General features: G+C 38.9%; 1 protein-coding gene across 1 annotated transcript in view; it reads left to right on the top strand.

Annotated features, from left to right (window-relative positions):
- The window catches only part of lamb1a (laminin, beta 1a), a 41,038-nt gene that overhangs the window by 6,197 nt on the left and 12,596 nt on the right, over positions 1-22,245 (top strand). The window contains exons 3-22 of the mRNA XM_033967910.2: positions 1,622-1,760; positions 3,229-3,302; positions 3,839-4,027; positions 4,325-4,388; positions 4,541-4,743; positions 5,718-5,838; positions 6,126-6,314; positions 6,762-6,938; positions 7,538-7,650; positions 9,497-9,576; positions 10,559-10,694; positions 11,156-11,314; positions 12,456-12,583; positions 13,355-13,475; positions 14,104-14,302; positions 16,827-16,970; positions 17,526-17,757; positions 18,586-18,749; positions 20,562-20,786; positions 21,203-21,420. Of these exons, the coding sequence (XP_033823801.1) occupies positions 1,622-1,760; positions 3,229-3,302; positions 3,839-4,027; positions 4,325-4,388; positions 4,541-4,743; positions 5,718-5,838; positions 6,126-6,314; positions 6,762-6,938; positions 7,538-7,650; positions 9,497-9,576; positions 10,559-10,694; positions 11,156-11,314; positions 12,456-12,583; positions 13,355-13,475; positions 14,104-14,302; positions 16,827-16,970; positions 17,526-17,757; positions 18,586-18,749; positions 20,562-20,786; positions 21,203-21,420 (3,075 nt within the window). The remainder of the gene's footprint in view (positions 1-1,621; positions 1,761-3,228; positions 3,303-3,838; positions 4,028-4,324; positions 4,389-4,540; positions 4,744-5,717; positions 5,839-6,125; positions 6,315-6,761; positions 6,939-7,537; positions 7,651-9,496; positions 9,577-10,558; positions 10,695-11,155; positions 11,315-12,455; positions 12,584-13,354; positions 13,476-14,103; positions 14,303-16,826; positions 16,971-17,525; positions 17,758-18,585; positions 18,750-20,561; positions 20,787-21,202; positions 21,421-22,245) is intronic.

Genomic DNA, 22,245 nt, shown 5'->3' with positions numbered 1-22,245 from the left:
GGTGCTACGTTCAAGGACTCATTCAAAAGCCTGAATCTCCAAAGACGCCAGAACCAAGTCGAAACAAAACAGAATCAGAACAGGTTTTATTGCCATTGTCAGTGAACAAAATGAATAATCTAGGAACATGCTTTGGTTTTATGGTGCAACATAAAACAAAGAATATGAATATAAACTGTGATAAAATAAAAATAAGGGCATGCATTAAAATAAGGCGTAAAATAGACTTGGAGTTGTGTTTTGTTTCATTCACACTTGTTTGAGTAACACTTTACTCTTTGTCGGTCTACATCTTCAAACTGAAAGTGCTCTGTTCCACCTTGTGATGTCATGTGGTGGTAGTTTTCAAGTGGAGTGTTTTTTTATTTGAGAGAACAACTCAGCCTAATATGCAGGGTTTGTGTGTTAAACATGTGTGAATGAAACAAAACACAACTCCAGGTCTGTTTGTGATGAGGAAACGACATTATAACATAGATCAGAAAGTAGCATAATATGGGCCCTTTAAAGTGACAGTAACTGGTGTTAGAATGACAAATTGCATTAAAATGTTAACTACAGTTTCAACTTCTCTTTTTTAAATGGATCAGAGGATTAACCAGAATTGACCAGAAATAAAATGTTTGATCTTGGTGGCAATGAAACTAACTGGGCACTGTATTGTGTTACTATTTAAAAACTTAATTATTTTATTAGTTTTACCATATGGGTATGAAACCTTTTTTTTTTTTTCCTTTTTTGCCATTGATTCTTTGATTTCATATCAATAGACTAACACTAATACAATAACAAAGAGCAAAAACTGGTACATATGTAATACAATTCAAATTGCATAATGATCTAGCAAAAATGTCAAAACACTTCAAATAAAGCACAAATATATAGATTTGTATATGTACAAACAGACAAAAAAATATACTTTATATTTAAAAAAAAATCCTCAAAATATTTGATATAACAGGATGCTAACTCCCATGAATATACAATTTGTCCAGTCCATTTAAAATAACTCTTAACATAAACTTTACAGAATTTTACTTACATTTGGAAATCAAATCTGATATGGCATATTTTTTATTGCCTCATAAAACCCATAACAGTGTGACCTTTTATAAAGCGCTCAGAAAAGTCCCCTCCTCATTATTAGCTTGTCCCTGTGATGGCCCTAAAGTCTCTTATCTTCACACAGGAATCTGAGGAATCCACTGCCCCTGGTACCTCCACCCGCTCACTCCATCCCCCCACTCTCCCCTGTCCCCTCCATTAGCGTTATCTCTGTGTCTTTACCATCATCGCCTGTTTGTTTAGTGTTACTTAAAGGTGTTGCACAGTATGACATTATGCTTTTTATTCAATTCCATATATTTTTACTGCTGCAAAATATCTTTACGACATGGATTCTCGCTCTGAGTGGGCTCGTACCTCCACAGATCTGACCTGGCTGTAGCTTGGCCTTGTGGCGTCAGCTGCTCGTGTCCATGCAGATCTTGTTTTTTTTGTTTTTTTTATTGCAACATTCACTGCTACTGTAGTTCCTGCCAATACTACTACCATCACTAGATTTGAATGAAAAGTAGCCAGTCTTATTTATCTCTCTCTTTTTTTCTTTTTCTTTTTTTAGGAGGAGAAGAAATGTTTTGTGTGCGACTCCTCAGACCCCTACAATGAACTGGACAATCAGTTGAATAATCATCGGATCGAAAACGTGGTCACAACCTTCGCCGTGAACAGACTCAAGACCTGGTGGCAGTCCGAGAACGGTAAGAGCAAAATAAATAATTAAATAAAGGTTAATAAGTAAAATAAATACATGAATGAATGAATGACCGAGATTTTGACCTCAACAGCTGCTTATACGATGTATCTACTGTGACAAAATTTACTCAAATGTATGGGATTTAATCTGGTACAGTCTCACTAAATTGAATTTCAGTCTTGTGATTCAAAAAGCAGAAAAGTCTCCACCCTGCAACATAAGGCAGCTGCACTGTTAGAAGTACCTCTGTGGTAATGAAAACCTGTACTTAAAAATGCTTCTTTTTTTTTTTTTTTTTTTTTTTTTTTACATCTGATGAGTCTCAAGCCATCACTACAGAAATGTTTTTGAAGGAGTTCCAGCAAAAAATCTGCTGGTTTTGCTCAAAGGATTTTTTTTTTTAATGAAACATGAACATTGTGAGTCTTTTTTATGGTTTTAGATAATGATGATTTCAGCTAAGGTGCCAAATAAAGTACAGGAGTAGAAAAGTGATTTAGCCCTTGGAGGACGACCTTGAATAATTTTGGTATTATGCTTAACATTTTAAAAAGAATTTCACAAATAAATTGAGGTGAGTCCAGGCGTTCAAACATGAGCTGATGGATGAGATTTTGTCACTGTCAGTATTTATCGTTTGGGCTTAGGGCTGCACGATTTTGGGGGAAAGAATTGTGACGTATTGCGATTGTAATTAGATTTATGATTTATGCTTAAACAACATACAAGAATCCTATGCGTTTCAGAACACGTTTTATAAAGGTCTAAACTACAGGTACAAGATATTGCTATAAAAACACTGCAGAGGGTGTTATATTATCTAAATAAATCAGAATTTGAAAATTGCAAATTGCAAAGGCTGCAGTTGAGTGAGATATATTGTGCGGCTTTATTTGGAGTTTTATTTTACCTCATGTAGATAGTCTTTTTTGCAGTGAACACAGTTTTGTGCTTGATGCCTTCTCCCAAGCGTTGCTGAACAGGTAAAGTGTCACAGAAGGGAGTAAAGAGGAGGTCCCACTCCCCTTTAATTAAACCTGCCCGAGTGGGGTCATGAGACTTTAAACTTCAGGGGTCAGAGATCAGCCCTGCCCCTTCAACTTCACGGGGTCAGACCAGGTCACATGACTCACCTAAAGAAGGTTCAATTCAGTGATTACAGATTTGTATGCCACAGTTTAAGAGGTCTTTCGTGAGGGAAAGCCCCATTGAAAATTCTATATGTGGCTTAGCCTATCAGGGGACCCACATGGTTCGTCCATGTATAAAAAGAAAGTAAAAAATGACTAGCTAATTAACTTGAGATGTATTTGCAGTGAATTTATTAGGCCAGAGTGCCGCAAGGTGGCAAAAGGCCTATTAGTACTGTAACACATGGCCTTGTGTGTATGCGCTAATCAAGCCCTTGTAACAACACTCACCCAAGACCCAAAACAAGTCCCCTGCTCTCAAATTTGTTATTTTCTTTTCAGGTGTGGAGAATGTGACTGTCCAACTCAACCTTGAGGCAGAGTTTCACTTCACTCACCTCATCATGACTTTTAAGGTAAATTTCACTGCAGCAGAGACTTAAACAGGACTGGCTTCTACATCCCGTCTGATCCCAAAGCCTCACTAACCGTCCCCGACCACTTTTCCACACCTGCCTGCCCAAAAGATGTGCTACAGTCTGCTGTGTTACACACTGCAAGAGACGGCATGGTAGCAGTACTCTCTCCTCAGCAAGAAAGTTCCAGGCCTGACTTCTGGGAGGAATTTTCATGTTTCTCCCTTTGTCCTCTTTCCTCTGGGCGCACAAATTTCTCCGTGCGATGCTGCAACTATTGGGCTGGGTGCAGAAAAATCCCATCTGACAATGCAACAATCATTAACATTTAAGACTAGAGGAAACTCCTGTTTGATCGTTAGAAGAATGCTGAGATTAGAGCTGCCAGGAAACAGGACGCCTAGAGGAAGATCAAAGAGAACATCTATGCATGTGGTGAAGAAGGCCATGTTGTTTGACTGTGAAAGTGATGGTAAAATGCACTGAACATACAATAAAATTCCAACTGCAGCCTCTTTTCTTCTTTCTGTCCTCAGACTTTCCGTCCCGCTGCGATGGTCATAGAACGTTCCTCGGACTTCGGAAAAACATGGCAGGTTTATCGGTACTTTGCATATGACTGTGAGAGTTCGTTTCCCTCAGTGTCCCAAGGCCCCATGAGGAAAGTGGATGACGTCATCTGTGACTCGAGATACTCCGACATCGAACCATCCACAGAGGGAGAGGTACAGACCAGCAACAAAACAATATACTAGAGTCCTTATAGGTTAAACAGAGCTGGAGATGGGTCAGAATTCTTTGGAGGAATTTGCTATTTAACTGTCAGATTGTGGATTTGTGGACCTGGTTTATGTTTTTTGTCTCTGTAATTACTGGACCTATCCACATGAAACAAAAACATCTGGAATTATGACCTCAAATTTAAGAACCTATTAGATTGTATCAAATTTTAGTATCATGAAAACACTTTTTTGATACTTGCCACTCAATATTTATTTATTTATTTTGTTTTCGTGTTCCAGGTTATCTTCAGAGTTCTGGACCCAGCCTTTAGGATCGACGACCCGTACAGCCCCAGAATACAGAGTGAGCCACTTCATTACTAACACAACTTAATGCAATATAAATGCAACAAAGTACAGTTCAATCAGTCTGAAATTAGTAAATGAGTAATTTATGAAGCCAAATAAATTCCTTGGTTATGAAATTTACCTTTTTATTTTCATGAACTTTGTCAGACATGTTGAAGATCACAAACTTGAGGGTAAAGTTCACAAAGTTGCACACGCTCGGGGACAACCTTCTGGACTCTCGAATGGAAATAAAGGAGAAGTATTATTACTCCATCTATGACATGGTTGTCAGGGGCAACTGCTTCTGCTATGGACACGCCTCTGAGTGCGCACCCATCGAGGGAACGGAACAGGCCAGGGAGGGCATGGTGAGTCCTGGGACAGAAATACTACTGTTTTAAGCTCGCCACACAGTACAGGATCGTTTTAGGACCAGACTTGCTTCTCCCTGACTTTGTGTAGGCTTGACCCGATTTACGATAATTTTTAAAGCTTGTGTGTGGGGTCCGTGCAACTCTGAGCTGGACTGTCATATTGTAAACTCGTAAACACATAACACCACCATGGCAATGGCCAATAAAATGGAGCGTCGGAATGACGAACACAGAGGCGCAAGATACAAACTCTGGAAACAGCGAAGCATTTTTTAAGACAATTTTATTACTCACCGCTTGTAAAGCTGTAAAGTTAAACTGCAGTATTCTCATCCATATTATCTATTAGAATTTGTCCTCTGCAAGTAATGACACTCAGTCCACAAAACTGCAAACACAAAACCGCTTTAGCTGCAATTTTTGTGTTTTTTCTGAAATCATATTTTATCCTATTATCACAATATGATGCTTGAGTGATTATCATTCTTGACTCTCTGCGAGAGGGTTGAGATTCGATTCTCTTGCTTTGTGACTGTCCACTGCACCTTACAAATTAACAGCAAGAGGAGTTGTCCAAATGTGGGATAAGCATGATTTGTATTTACAGCTGGGGACAAGTCTCATGATTTTAACTGTAAACATGCACATGGAAAGTGTCAGAGTTTAAGATAAAAAAAATGTATAAAAAAAGCTACTGGATATTCCCTTTTACATTAGGCACATGCTTTTAACGCTGCTGTTAATTTCTCACAAAAATTACATCTTAAACTTAAAAAGCTATGTACTGTGGCTTTAAGCTAAACCAGGCATGTTTAAGCTATGACACAGATGTGGCCTTTTGGTCCGTTTTTGTTGTGAATAGCCCCAAATTACCACAAACAGTTAACTGTGCCACACTGTGACAGTGTGAGTGTAATATTGCTCTAGCCCCTCCATTTGAACTTTTCAATACATTTGTCTTTCTGTAGGTCCATGGCCACTGCATGTGTAACCACAACACTAAAGGACTGAACTGTGAGCAGTGTCAGGACTTCTACCACGATCTGCCCTGGAGACCAGCCGAGGGACGCAATACAAACGCATGCAAGAGTGAGTTTGTGCCTATGTATGATTTAAGTTGTGATATATAGTCTATAAACATCAAACTAATTGCCATAGAGATGCATATTACTAATATATTACATACTGTTAGGCTGCATTCATTCTCAAAAGTTAGGAGCCTAAATAACTCAATGGCTGAGGTATTTTTCATGGAAACAATGGAAATTAGTTTGTCTTAAAATCCTGCCAATTAACAACTTTTAACCTCCATATATTTGAATAATGACACTATTATTTACCATGTTGTGAACTGACTTAAATATCTTTTCCTGCAGAGTGTAACTGTAACCATCACTCAGACTCGTGTCACTTCGACATGGCCGTGTTTGAGGCATCTGGAAACGTAAGCGGAGGCGTCTGTGAGGACTGCCAGCACCACACGGCCGGACATCAGTGTGAACTCTGCCAACCGTTCTACTACCAACACCCAGAGAGGGACCTACGGGACCCCAACATCTGCCAACGTGAGTAATACAGCATCCAAGGGACCCCAGTATCAGCCAACATGAGTAACAGCATTCAAGGGACCTGATGGGCCCTAATATCTGCCAACATGAGTGCATTAGCCAGGTGTTACTATTTAACTTTTGGACTTTGCTCATGTGGATCAATGGAGTCTCTCTAAGTCAGTTACTACACAGTATCATTATTCGTGTGACAATTGACAGGCATAGATATCAAATATACAGGTTATATTATTTTATCAATACCAAATACATACATTTCTTTTTTTGTGACAGTAAAGGCAAGTAAAACTGAAAGTAGTACCATTTGATAAAGTATAACTATTGGGCACACAGGGAAAATTTGTATAATAGACAGTGTTTCTTGTGTCAGACTGGCTGAGCACGAGTTATCAGTTCCCATCATAATATTTGAAGACTCATCTAACCCTGTGTTTTCTTCCTCAGCCTGTAACTGTGACCCGGTGGGCTCTCTGAATGGGGGGATTTGTGACGGTCTCACAGACGTTCGGGTCGGACTCATCGCGGGACAGTGCAGATGTAAAGTGAACGTGGAGGGAGAGAGATGTGAGCGCTGCAGACAGGCGCACTACGGCCTCAGCGAAGAACCAGAGGGATGCAAACGTAAGGAGACTTTCAGGGGGCAGGGGTAGGACGATGTGAGAAAAAATGTATGTATGTGTATGTAGATTGATGACAATTTTGATTTTTAGTGTGTACCATAAAGTTGAACAATTTAAAAAAATAATTACCATTAATATGTCCCCATTTATTCCTCCAAACTCTGATCTGTGCTCAAAACCACATGTAACTTTTCTGGTGGTGGGTCTGCTCGTCTCCATGAAGATGTTTGGAATGCTCCACGATATGGCACCAGGCCAAATTAGAGCGACGACCCCACTCACTTTTTAAAGGTGCTTTTCATCAATAAAAAAGCAACTGTAATGAAATAAATGCTAGTTACAATTAATGCCACACATGGGAACATTCCATACAAAGCCATAACTCTTTACGTGAAGGGTCTTGCTGGTTTACAGGAAAAAGTCCCATAGTACACCTTTAAAAAGACCCAAGCTGATCCCTGGAAATGACTGAATCTCGATTAAAATCTGATTAATTGCACAGCCCTAGTCCTGTACAGTATTCCTGTATCCTACATTATATTTTAAAAGAACACATATTGTACTGTCCGGATGTGTCTAAATGTGCATGTTTTGTGTTAGCGTGCACATGCAGCCCTCTGGGGACTCTTCCTGGAGGAAACCCCTGTGAGAGCGAAACGGGAAGCTGCTTCTGCAAACGGCTGGTGACCGGACGAGACTGCGACCAGTGTGTGGTGAGTCAGACGCTGTCTCTGGTCTAGACTCTGTTCAATCTATTCACCTTATTGCGGAAGCTGCCGTCGGCGCCGCCATTGGCATTGAGGTTGTATTGTTTTGCATGTGGCTGTTGATCTTGTGTTGCTGCACATGACAATTGAACATTTTACACAAATTAACCTATATATTTTAGCTGTGAAGATTTTTCTCGTATTCTCATTTGAAATGAATGGGATTCCCACCTAAACAGAAGTCCACCGCAAAGAAAGCAAAGTTTAGTCACATTTATGGCAAAAGTGGGCGGGGCAGAATAAGGTCAAATGTGAATGTTGTAAATGTGCCATAGTGAAGCTATTTGGGAGGAGGCACTTGTAACTTAACTTGACTTGATTTCATAAATCTGGTCATGTACTGGATGAATGAAGGGTGATCTAATGTGTGAATGAAAATTAAAATAAAATTAAGAATTTCACTATTGCTTGGACATGGCGTCTATAATTGAAAAGAAACATCACAAGTTTATGATTATTCACAAAATAATCGTAACACAAAAATTCAATATCGTGACATTCTTATCTCTAACTTCTTACACATTTAGTAGTGGATTGTTCTGCTGTATTTGACATCCCAGCTCACCTTTATCTCAAAACGTAGGTCACATCTTTTGGCCGTGTCTCTGAACTTCTACAGACTTAAACATCAGCGTGTGAAGTGTCCTCAGCTTTACCTTGTCCTTTGTTTCTTCTGTTTATCCTGTCCCCTCTGTCCTCACACTGAGAGGCTCTGACTTGTTTTGAATGGGACATGTGTTTGCACTATCCTGTTATGGGACGTCCCGTTTAAAGGACTTCAAATATCCAATGACTTCCCCCCTCGCTCAGTTTGATAGACCATAACTCTCTGGGTGGCCTGAATCTTTACACAGGCTTCAAACTGTGGAAAATTACATTAATTCCAGTGCTGTTCATATGAGAATATGAGATATCAACTGCATTATAATCAGCCTAACTATTAAACTTTATTAATTTACGTGTAAATGTAGGGGAGGTGAGAAACCGTGTTTAGTGGTTGATTTGTATTGTACAAACAGCATCCGTATGTGTTTAATCAAGTACCCTGCTGCACACTTTAACTTCACATACCGTATATCTTTTGACCACAACAGCAATTTTTTTTTTTACTGAAAACTAGACATTCCAAGCTTTCTGACAAACCTATCCCCCACTCTTGAGCCAGTGGTGGAAGAAGTACTCAATTTTGTTACTTGAGTATTTCTTTGCTCCAGTATCTGTACTTCAGTGAAAGTATCACATGAAAAAATCTACTTAAATTAAAATACCCGTTTACTTTTACTAAGTACATTTTTAAACGTTTTGTGCAGATCTTGAGGTCTTATAAAGCTTCAAACGTAGTGATTTTGATAAAGATTTGCACTGAATTTTGTGCAGTTGAAACAGCTACATCAATCTGTTTTTTGTTTTTTTTTATCTGCCATTTCAGGAAGTATCAGACAATAATAAAAAATACTTTAGTTTTTAGTCCTGTTCCAAACTGTAGTGGAGAGGAAAATGCACATACCTCTCTCAAAAACCTCAACTCACCTAAAATTTGTACTTAAGTATAGTACTTTACTACTTTTACTTTGTTCTACAACTGTCTCTAGCACAAAACAAAACACAGGCTTTGTTATAATTTCTAAAAGTTACATAAATTTAAGTATCATCTGCAATCTCTTTTTTTTATACACATTTTTGTGACAACCCTGGTCTGAAACGAATACTCTACTCTAATGACTGACTTGTTGTAATAAATAAAGATACATATAGTTACAGGATTTTACACACATTTTGTGCTGTGTTTCAGGCTGAACACTGGGGCCTGAGCAATGACATGGACGGATGTCGACCCTGTGACTGTGACCTGGGAGGAGCCGTCAACAACCAGTCAGTTTATATTTAATATTTAAACCAACTCAAATTCACTTCCACTGTCACCAAAACTCTTGAAATTAACAAATATAAATTACATCTACCTCACCACTGCTTTTCAACACCTTGTACTACCCTTCAGACCGCAGCATCAAAATGTCAAACTCCTCCAGTTGGACACCTTTGTATTTGAGGATGGCAAATTTCAGCACTGATTTTTCAGCTCTTAGGGGGCAAAAATGTTATATGTTATTCATTTGTCTGGAATGTTCAACAATATCTGTGCTGTGGAGATACTGGTGCACCTTTTTAAAATAGTCCATGATTATAGATGTGTATTTGCTGTCATTTATCTTACATTCATAAAACTATTGGGACATATTGTGTTGGGTGTGAAGTGAATGGGACGTCACTGGTAATTTCACATTGACGATGTTTACACTGATTTCACGTCAAACAGACTGGACAAAACGCAGCTTCACAGATTTAAACAGACCCTAAACAAAAGGAAACAATGGAGGAATGCACCTAAACCCACAGCTTTTATCACCAAAAACAAAAGATGCGTTAAACAAATACAAAGAGAAACAGCTGGGGACAGATTACTCTTATGTTGCCATAGATTTGACTTTTAAAGGTGCACTCTGTAACCTTTCTGATACCTGCTTCTATGGAGATATTGTTTTGCCTGGATTGATCCACAGTATACATTCATATTTTATTGATCAAAAATGCTTTGGAAAAACATTTTTAATGCCATACTATGGACCATTTCAGGCAAAGCAAGACCATCTGAGATTTCTGTATGGAGATTCTCCATAGACAGACAGATATTTAGATCTCTAACGGTTTAACATTAGGCTAACAGAAATTTCTAGTGGCTTTGAGGGCACAATCTATTTCTTGGCCCAAGACAAACCAACCAGACCATTTTCAACCCTAAATGTGTGTTGTTGTTTAATTCCTTTTTGCTGACATCACTTCCTGTTCCTGTTAGGTGTGATCAGGTGAACGGGCAGTGCGTGTGTAGGCCTCACATGTTTGGCCGCCGCTGTGATCAGGTGGAGTCTGGATTTTACTTCATCGCTCTGGACCACTACACCTACGAGGCCGAGGACGCCAAGTTCGGGCCTGTGAGTTTAATTTAAAGGACGCATATTCTAAAAGGAGTTTTTTATCATGTTACAAAGTTCCCTCAGAAACACACCCGAAATTGTATTTAAATTAATTCATGCCGGTTTCATTAAACCTGCATATGAAGTTCTCTTACTTTAAGGCTCACAAATGACCCAGGATTGTTGTGTCACATGTGGAAATCCTGTGCAGATTTTAGGTCCATGAATTTTTGCCAGACTTGCATTTCTGTCATCAAATACAACAGCTTCAATACAACCAGCCAAATTGCTTGCATTACTTACAATTGAGCAGCTCTATTTATTCAGAAATATAGTTTCAGGTACGGCTTAGTCTTTAGACGGGGGTTTGATTCTGTTTAGCCGTGTATATGACAACTGACATTTTTGTTGTCATCCTTTTTAGACAATAATGAAAGAATAATAAAAGCCTAAATATCCTGTGTGCATGTTGTTTTTAGGGCGTGACAGTGGTGCAGAGGCCACACCCCTTGGACCGCAGCCCCACCTGGACAGGTATGGGCCTGGTCAACGTCCCAGAGGGGGCCTACCTGGAGTTTTCTGTGGACAACATCCCTCACTCCATGGAGTATGACATTGTGATTCGCTACGAGCCCCAGGTGAGATACAAGCTCCACCCACAACCTAGACAGTGATTGGACATTGTACAGATACCATAATATACAGATCTAAACAGGTATCAAATTGGATCTAAGTTAATTTGGACTAAACTAGGACTAAACTGGATCTAGGACCAAACCTTAAACTAGTAGGACTATACAAGAACTAGTCTCAGGCCTAAACCACAATTTTACCTCTATTCATCTGTTTCAGCTTCCTGTTATATGGTCTCATTTTGAGCAAGGCTATAGACAAATGAAATTCAGCCCACCCATCAAACCTACTACCCAATACAAATGCACATATAGCTTTATATTTGCCAACCTAAATTTTCAGTCTTTCCACCCAAATTCAGCAGGCTAGAACTTAGCCTGATTTTGAGGATGACTGGCTGTTCTTAAGACATAATCTTGAGTTTTGAATTGTTAATAGCTATAGCAGTGGTTCTAACTTTTCATCAGGACTGAAACTGGAAAGCATCAGTGAGAAATGTCCTTATAACAAGCCACATGTTATACATTTAGATGCATGTTGTGACTCCCCCTCAGTTTAGGAGTGGGTGATGTGGTGATAAAAATGTAATTGTGAGGGGGTTAAAAAAGAGCTTTCTACCCAGGTATAATGTTTTCCAAAAACATGTCTGAAGAGGTTTTAGATGTCATCCATGCATGTTTCAGTAATTTAACAATCTCTCCCGGGCCCTATTAGAGCCCTTCTTATAAGGGCAACAGTTCTCCATAAGTATACAAAAACATGATACAAAACAATATAGTGCAACTTCACAAACCTGATGCAATGTGAAGTAGTTTCATTCATGCTGATTGTGTTGTAATAGTGCTCTGAAGAGGGAATGACACAAAGCAAAGGGAGAACAACTTATAAAACATGGTAATACACTGTTTTAATAAAGGATAACATAGGGATTTAAGTGCATTATGTATTGGCAGATAATACCCCATACAAATAAAATACCCCCTCTTTAATGAAGCAGATGCTGTTTCCCCTCCCACTACTTTAAGGAAAAATACAGTAGAAAATAGTACAAAATGCAAATTTGTACATGAAAAAAAATCTAAACTGTGATCTGACTCCAACAAAACTGATATTAATTTCGTGTCTTTGTGCTCTCCCTTACTTCAGTTGCCGGAGCAATGGGAGGAGGTGATTCTGACAGTGATCAGACCTGGTCCGATCACAGCCGACAGTCGATGTGTGAACACTGTTCCTGATGACGACAACCAGATGGTGTCCCTGCACCCGGGCTCTCGGTACGACTTACATGATAAATCTGGCCAGTAATATTTAATACAGATGGAGTTTTTTTGCAAGTTTTTGTAGTAATATAGCAAGTTCTATGGTTTAGACACTAAGAGAAATGATCAGGTTCAACATCTGTGAATTTACTTTTTAGATATTTCATGTCAAAGTACAGTGTAATCGATAGAGAAACCTGGCTCTTGCCGCCATCGGGGAGTATGACATCATCACATTTTAGTAATCTGAAAACCGCCAATACAGGAAATGTAGGTCATTTGTTTTATAGCGCACAAGAGGATTGAGCTGAACAGATGGTTTGGACCTAGAGCAACTAGTTTTGGTGGAATGGGTTTTTCTTCCCACTTTGCTAAATAATATATGTAGTAGGTAGAATAGACTTTTCATCATTTATTAATTATTTTTTGTTGAGTTTAAAAGTCACTGTAGATTAGAGGAGTGGGTTTGCTTCAGGGTTTGTGGGACAGATGAAGCACCTGTATCAATTCATTGTTTTCAGTTTCACCAGTTTCATAATTCACTGGTTTTACGGAATAACACTGTAAAGAGTGCTTTATTTTTGGACAGATGGCAAATGTTTTTAATTCAACTTTTATGTTAACGTGTTTTGTAGTAGTACTTTTTTTTCTTATGTTTGTGTCCCTCAGGATGTTAAAATTCTGCTATGCATAAAAAAAATAATAATAATAATAATAATTATAGAAATAGTGTGATGTTGGTCTGTTATTTTTTTATTGATCTCTCCTCCCTGTGTGTTTCCTCAGTCATGTGGTGCTGCCGAGGCCGGTCTGTTTTGAGTCGGGTCTGAACTACACGATCCGCCTGAGTCTGCCTTTGTATTCTGCTCTGAGCGACGTGCAGTCCCCGTACACACTCATAGATTCTGTAAGATGCTTTTATTTATTTAAAACATCTATGAACTAGAGGTAATGGTTATTTGGTCATACAGTACACTGAATGACCATTATTCACTAGTTAATTGTTGTAATGGTAATAACCTACAAGCTTAATTAACAGCTAAAATTAACTCTGAATCCACTTTGTAAATTTTCTTTAGAAGGGCTGCCAACGATCTGTCTCCATGGAGATGATATCCACAATATGGCATTAGATTCAAGGCCAAGTTATAGGTCAGATCTATGCTGTGGCAATTCCACTCAGACATAAAACCACCTGTAATTAAATAAGTGCAAGGCAGATAAAGATATTCAATGCCATACTATGGAGCATTCCAAGCAAAGCCATAACAATTCTGTGGAGACAAGCAAGAAGTTAACCCTCTATCCAGAAAGTTTACTTAAAAAAAACAGCATATTAATTGCATTGTCCATAAGAACTGTACAGAATGAAAATCAACAAAAGGTGAATCCTACTTACGTTATTGGCTAGTCCTCAAACACACTTTCAGTTTCCCCACATTTTCTGCCAATAAGATACTCATGTAAAATATTTCAATACAGTAAATTTTCAACATAAAAACATACTACATTGTTTGTTTGTTTTTTATCTCCAGATTGTGTTGATGCCAAACTGTAAGAACCTGGAGATCTTCACAGTGTCAGAGGGGGCAGACATTGGGTCGAGTGAATGGGACACGTTTCAGAGATATCGCTGTCTGGAAAACAGCCTCAGCGTCATCAAAACTCCAATGAGCGATATCTGCAGAAACTACATCTTCAGCATCTCCGCCATGCTGCACCAGGGAGCCAAAGGTGCAGCCCGCCTTAAATCACGTCAGACACACTGGTCCACCTTAAATCTTTACCATAAAAACATGAAAAACATTAAACTGTTTGCAGTGATCATTCATTACTTACCTTATGCATTCCTAGCATTCACTCTGATCGGTTTATAAGCCCTTTTCACAAATTTGCCATCATGTTGCTAACAATAAATAGCATACTAACAGTGCACTTCCTGATTCTCAGAAAATAGAATAGAAATGGAATAGAAAACTTTATTACATGAACAAAATAAGTCAAAATATGTCCGCTATGTGAGTTCCATCTGCATATATTTATAAAGTAAAACTTGTCTTGCTCCAGTACAGATATTGTTTTATAAACTCACAAAGAGAACACAGCGATTTTTATCCTCAGTGAACCAGAAAGTAGTGCTGTTAGCATGCTAGTTGTTGTTACCATTACCAGGACGATAACTTCCTTGAAACTCTGAAACGCTGGCCTCTGAAAGTTGTGAAAAGTGCTTGTAAACTCATTACGGTGAAATATTTGGATGCTAAGAACGTGTTAGGAGGAAAGTAAAGAATAAGTTGGAATGCTGCAACACTATTTAAAGTTTTTTTTTAAGTTTTTAAGATGGTAAAAATCAGGTACAGCACTGTGGTTCTGGTTTATTTCCAAATTTCTTTTGGTTTAGACCTGGTTTAGGTTGAGCTTATTTGTTCACTTCTGATTTTTTTTTTTACCAAAACTGTAAAGGAGATACTGTGATATTTCTGTAGCCCCAAACTCAATTTCCTTTCAATTTTGGGTTTAATTTAGAACTAGTAGATTTGCCCATGTGGACTCTCTCTGCACGGCTCTCACCTCTGACCCTAGAGGAATGAGACCAGGAAGCAGGAATTCACCCCCGAGCTTTTAATAAACAAACAGAAAGAAAGATTAGCTTCGGTCAGACGGTCCCAACTTTCAATGAAGTCCCCGGTTTATCCAGTCTAAAGGGATTCAGGGGAAGTCAGTTCAACACAATAAGGACACAGGACACAACAAAAGGAGACAAGGACCCTGGGGTTAGGAGGCAAGGAGAGATTAACTAGGAACAAGTAACAATAGAAGGAGAAGTCAATAGTAGCTGGTAGTAGCTGGTACTACTACAAATGGGAGTTGGTAGCATTACAGCCCCACCATGCAACTTTTTAGCTAAAAAATTAACAAAAATAAAATAATGTGTTTTTTATGTTTTATTGCCCTGAAAACATGGAAAAAAGATGTGTCCTTACTCTGAGTGGGCTTGCATCTCCACAAACCTTATTTAGCCTTCACCTGCTCATTTCCATTGGGTGTAATATTCCAACATAAAACTCCTCTCTCCTTGGAGAATCTTCTGAAGTATGCTTTTTAACATTCTTATAAAATCATGCATGTAACGTTCCACCTCCAGAAAGTGACGTGGAGTTGCTTTTGTAGTTGCAGCGTAGAATGCATGTCCTAATTCTTATTTTTTTCAATAATGTAGCTACATAATTAACTTTCACAATAATGTCACGTTTGTGAATAGAGCATAACGATTTGGGAGGAATATTTATAATTTTGGTTTAATTATAGTAAAAAGTTCACTTTATAAACATGTCTAGAAGAATTGCCAAATGAACTGACAAACTAATGCAAGAATCCCATTTCAGAACATGTTTGTACAGATATAAACTACAGGGTTAGACATTTTATTGCAAAATAAGACAGACAAACATAATTTCCTCCACAAACCACAAAGTATCTGTGTAATCCCTCAGTCACCAAGGTCTGATCAGACACGGAAAAAATTATGTTCATACAAAAACTGCTGCCTTTGCGATTTGCTAATGCTTCCATTCAAGTTTCGATTTGATTGTGCTCTATTGCCCTATTGGTGATCACATACCTTTTAAACTAAACTGAAGTCGTAACATCATTGCGTTTAGTTAAAAGCCAATGTAAAATCCCTTTGTTGATGCCCCTCCCCCTCCACTGCAGCTTTGTCCCTCTGATCCCATCTCTTTTCCTTATAGTGGTGTCATCCTTTAATTATCGCTGTCTGAGGTCCGTTTGAACAAGCCCGGACTGGCCGACTTCACAAAACCCCATTCGCAAATCTCTCATCACCTCCATCAAACCAACAGGATCTCAGACACTGCTCATTTTGTGTTGTTGAAAATCGTACACCTGATTTTCTTATTATGTTTCTACTTTAGTTGTGGTTTAGATCTTACGTAGTCTGTGTTTACGTCTGGCTTAGTCCTGGTTTATCCCTCATTTAATCTGGGTTTAGTCCTTGTTTAGTTCCAGTCTAACTCTGGTTTTGTCCTAGTTTAGTACTCCGAATTTGAATAGTTTTGGTGTAGTCCTACTTTAGTCCTGGTTTTGTCCTCATATTTGTCTTGGTCCTGGTTTAGTTCATATTTAGATCTGGTTTAGTCCTAGTAAAGTCCATATATTGCTGTACACAACATAACACAAGCATCACATCCCAAAGTTTACAGACCCATGTTCTTACCTATGTCTTTTGTACATTTCCCAGAATGCCAGTGTGATCCTCAGGGGTCCCTCAGCACTGTGTGTGACCCGAGCGGAGGTCAGTGTCAGTGCAAACCCAACGTAGTGGGAAGGAACTGCGACAAATGTGCTCCGGCCACGTTTCAGTTCGGACCCAATGGCTGCAGAGGTGAGAGGTTTATAAAAAGAGTAAATGAAGTTTGTTTGATTGTTTGGGTGATTGATTATCTGAAACTAGATCCAACCGACATATAGTGTTTTGTTCATCATTACACAATAAATATACAAAATGACAATGTACTGGGTATATGACAATTCTCATTTTGATTAGCGCTGATGCTCTATTCAATTGTATTTTGCCCTATTAAAGAACGAATAAAATATCTTTCAGTATTTATTTAATCATTGCCATTAAATACAAAAACTAATTCTTCCTCAAAAGTCCAAACCCAACGACCTCTTTATTAAAAAGATCTGTAATTCTCTTTTTTGAATCAGCAGTGACATTAAATGACATTTATACTACCTAGTGTCAGTATAAAACTGCAATAAAACAACCATATAACCTGACAGATTTTGAAATGAAATTAAATCAAGGTAAGAGAACCTTTTTATGAGAACAAGATGATAGAAATAGGCACTGTTAATAAAGATAAATAAATATTAGAAATAAAGTTAAACATAACACTGTGCGACTCTAAAATCTCCTCTTCCCCTGCTCCAGTGTGTGAGTGCGACCCTCAGGGCTCGCTCTCCCCTCTCTGTGACCCCCTCAGTGGGCAGTGTGGGTGTGTGCCGGGGGCTTATGGGCGTCAGTGTGACCGGTGCCTCCCTGGACACTGGGGCTTCCCGACGTGTCGTCTCTGCAGCTGTAACGGACACACCGAAGAGTGCCATTCCCAAACAGGACAGTGTCTGGAGTGTAGAGACCACACTACGGGACACAGCTGTGAGAGGTGGGCACTGTTCAAACTAATGCTCTTAAAGATGCACTGTGTAACTTATCTGGTGGAGGGTACGTCACCTGCTTGTCTCCCTGATGTATGAAATTAATGTTACATTGAATTACAAGTGTTATTCCTAAATACCTTGAAAACAAGTACACTTACCGTGAGTGGGGCCACCTCTCCACAGATCTGACCTGTAACTTGACTGTAACTGTCTTGAAAAGCAAATCAAATGCCATACAGTGTAACCTTCCAGGCAAAGGCACACTGACTGATTATATTAAAAGTATTTTATTACATGCAGCAGGACACCAGAGTGTTTGACCAGCTGACTGGTCTTCATCAGGACATGAGAATAAAATCGAACACACAGGTTTCTGTAAATACATACATGAGATCATGTGACTAGTCATGTGAACACAGGAAAAAGAGAAGGTGGGCCAGTAGATGGTACACCAAAACGCCAATAACATCTGGTGGAAGTTTATGATATACTTCGGACGCATTCACACTTCACATGATTTGGTCCTGGCTTGAGCCCAGTTTCATCTTGATGTAGACTTGGTTCGGTCCAGTTCTAGTTTTGGTTTAGTTTCGGGTTTAGTCCCAGTGTAGTTGCAGTTTTGATGTTGTCTGTGTTTGGGGACACACCCTAAGTACTGATAACACATTACTGTACATTTTATTATGACAAACTGAAGGCTGGTAGTTCAATTCCACATACTGCACTGTATATACGGACATTGTGCCAATGGGCAAGTAACTTAGTCTGATCATAACATGGCTAAATTAGATGTTTAATTTGTTGTTTGGTCCATCTTTCCTCTCGCTCCTCAGGTGTTTGGATGGTTACTATGGCGACCCTGTCCTGGGATCAGGTGACCACTGTCGGCCCTGCCTTTGCCCCGATGGACCCGGCAGCTCTCGGCAGTTTGCAGGGACCTGTTACCGTGGAGACAGCTCTGTACAGGCCATCTGTGTCTGCAGCCAGGGGTACAGAGGTAAGAACTGAGGACCACAGCCTCAGCAAAGTCTTTATCTCACATGTGTATGAAGTTTATTTAAGGAAACTTATTCTGTAGTTTACTTACTTGTAAGTAAGTAAGGTTACAGGTTTTTCAGTGTTTCATGCAGTGTTTCATATATAAATAAATAATTTTATTTTTACCAAAATTGCACATGTGAAGCTTAATGTAAATTGGAGAAAAAGATAGTCCCTGTGCAGAATTTAATAAAATATTTGGAAAATGTTATAAAAACTTTAAATAAATATAAATAAATGTAAAAAAAACAAAAAAAACAAATAAAAATACATTGGCAGATGATATCTTAAAGGCTGCAACAAGTATGAAATTAAAGACAAAAGTGCAGAAATATCACTTAATCCTGCTGTGTTTTAATATAAAAATATAATTACAATTGTTAATATTGTATACAACAGGCTCAATATTCTAATTTTGCACATCTCCAAAAAAACAATATCCAGACTGCATCAGACATACTCCATCTGACTCCATCTGTTTCCTCTGTCCTTACAACCCCCATATACACTTCTATAGTCTGCACTTTACCCCTCGGGACACTTCAGATCCACAGCTGTCCCATACAGGTTTCCCTTACAGCTGATTACACTGCACTTTTCACTGTCCTGTTGACAGATGCGGATAAATAAATGTAATCTAGTGACAAAACACAATGGAAAACCTGAGTTGGTAATTATAGTGATAGAATACACAGCCTCAGGACAGGAAGCTCTTGTCCGGATATGTCTTAAATAAGAGACGTTTTGTAATGCGAAGGGGACAGGAATGCACTGTGCCAGCAAAATGAATGTGTTATTTAGACTAGGTAAATATACAGTGAATCATGCACTTTCTCCTTTGTTTGAGCTTTGCGTGCAGATGTCTTGGGAAACTACGCCGTCCTTAAGTTTAAAGAAGCTCTGAACCACTCTGAATAAAAGTCTCAAAAATATAGTGGTGATGAAGTATAAGTATATCACAATAAAATTTATACTGGGAAAATAGCACAAATCAGAAATCTAAATGAAGTGATGGTTAGATTAAATTCGGACTAAAGTAGATCTAAAAAAATATATATTTTAAACTAGGCCTGAATCAGGTCTGAACCAGGGCCGGACCAGGTCGAAAGTCGGATTAGAGCAAGGCTACTTTGGACTAAACAACAACTAATTCTAAACAAATATTATTTGACGTGACAGCTGCACACAACGTTCAGAGATAAATATACAAATGATAATTATATGAAACAACAAACTCCAGGGTCATGCAGTGGCTGTTTTTAAACGCAGTCACATGAGGAGATAGTGAAACAATCAAGAATCATTTGATACGAAACATAATGAAATAAAATAAAGAAAGGTCAAAATCTCTTAAAATTGGTTGCTGTACAGTTACTTTATATCCCTCTATGTAGTTGATCATCAAATGTTAAAGTCTTTCCAATTAAATCTTCATCTTGAGAGCCAAAACAATAATGATGTTTTTTTTTTTTTAAAGTATTTTTTTCTGTATTATGTTTAAGCATGTAATTTGATTACTTTATAATTTTTCATAATTTTTTGTGAATGGTGTTGTATAAACGGAGATTAACTTTTGTGTAAATAAGGAAATTATATATAAATGGCCTGCATCCTGCCTCATCTTTTTACTTATAATCAATACACAAAAGCTAATACTAAAAACCAATATATGTTGATGACAAGGCTTTCATCATGGGGCTATAATCATACTGCTTTAAACCCATGTCCTCCATTACCTCCTCTCTTTGACAATCCTTCTCTGTCTGTGCAGGTGCGCGCTGTGACGAGTGCTCACCTGGATACTTTGGGAACCCTCACGAGGCGGGGGGGCAGTGCCGCCCCTGTGATTGCCATGGCAACATCGACATGCTGGACCCTGAGTCATGTGACGCGTCGAGCGGGGAGTGCATGCGCTGCCTTTACCACACGGAGGGCAGGAACTGTGAACTGTGCAAACTCAGTTACTATGGAGACGCTCTACGGCAAGACTGCAGGAGTGAGTGCATTGGACGGGTTAATATTTGATCAATGTTGGGGTTTTGGTACAACATGTTTGAAGAATTCAAATTTAAATATGCATCATTTCATTTTTTTGTTGCAACTGATCACAATTTAGCAATGTATTAAATGTTTTATGTTGTGTTGAGGCTCATATACATACATTTTTCAACAAAAAATTTGATTGAGAAAAAATTCTTTTAATTTTAGGCAACGTCCATTTAAAAATTCTTTTGGAGGGTTGATGAGACAGCAGAGCATGTTTGAAGGTGAAATATACGGAGGAGGGACAGTGAATATATGGTACAGAGAATACATAGTAGAAGGATGCTGAGCTGAAACAGGAGGCCTAGAGGAAGTTAGTTGGTGTGAAGATGTTCAGATGTCTTGTTTAACCTCCCGCTTCTCTTGCAGAGTGTGTGTGTAACCACTTGGGCAGCGTCCCGTCCAGTTGCCATGCCCATGGGGAGTGTGAGTGTGACAGGGACAGTGGGCAGTGCCAGTGTCTGCCCAGCGTCGTGGGTCAGTACTGTGACCGCTGTGCCCCTGACACCTGGAACATGGGTAGCGGAGCTGGCTGTGAAAGTTGTGGATGCCACCTTGAGCACTCCTACGGAACGTCCTGCAATGAGGTACAAGGGGACAATGCTTTTGATAAGTGGGATTTTTATTCACTAAGGTGTTGAGAATCCAATTAAAAAAAAAAAAAATTCTCCAGGGAAGTGCAATATACACTGTCTGGCCAAAAAAAAAAATAGCCGATTTAACTAAGCAAATAGGTCCGAGCCTCCTGCAGTTGGTCAGGTCTAGGTTCAACAACAGTCTGTGCTCAAAGAGTGAGGTCAGCTGACACCTGAATATACTGAATGACCAGGTTATTCCATCAATAGATTTTAAAAAAAATTTTCTTCCCTGATGGCACGGGCATATTCCAAGATGACAATACCGGGATTCATCGGGCTCAAACTGTGAAAGAGTGATTCAGGAGCATGAGACATCATTTTCACACATGGATTGTCCACCACAGAGTCCAGACCTTAACTCCATTGAGAATCTTTGGGATGTGCTGGAGAAGGCTTTGTGCAGCGGTCAGACTCGACCGTCATCAATTCAACATCTTTGGTGAAAAATGAATGCAACACTGGATGGAAATAAATCTTATGACATTACAGCGAAAGCGAAATCAAAACAATGCCACAGTGAATGTATGACGTAATCAAAGATAAAGGCGGTCCAACGAAATATTAATGTGTGACCTTTTTTTTGGCCAGGCAGTGTAATTATCATTATTTAAAGGGCCTGAACTGATTTATTGTTATTTTTTGTCCATTTGTCATATGCCCTGTTGTATAAGCAGCTCTTCAGGTTAAAATAAGTTCACTGTATACTATCTGCATCTACTTCAAAAGCACTTTACTGTCCAAAAAAAAGAAAGCGTGCAGTTAGCATGCTAGTTG

Source organism: Periophthalmus magnuspinnatus, chromosome 6, assembly GCF_009829125.3.
Source record: "Periophthalmus magnuspinnatus isolate fPerMag1 chromosome 6, fPerMag1.2.pri, whole genome shotgun sequence".
Taxonomy (NCBI): Eukaryota; Metazoa; Chordata; class Actinopteri; order Gobiiformes; family Gobiidae; genus Periophthalmus; species Periophthalmus magnuspinnatus.
Note: the sequence above shows the minus strand (reverse complement) of the source record. Positions and strands in the feature narration are given on the sequence as shown.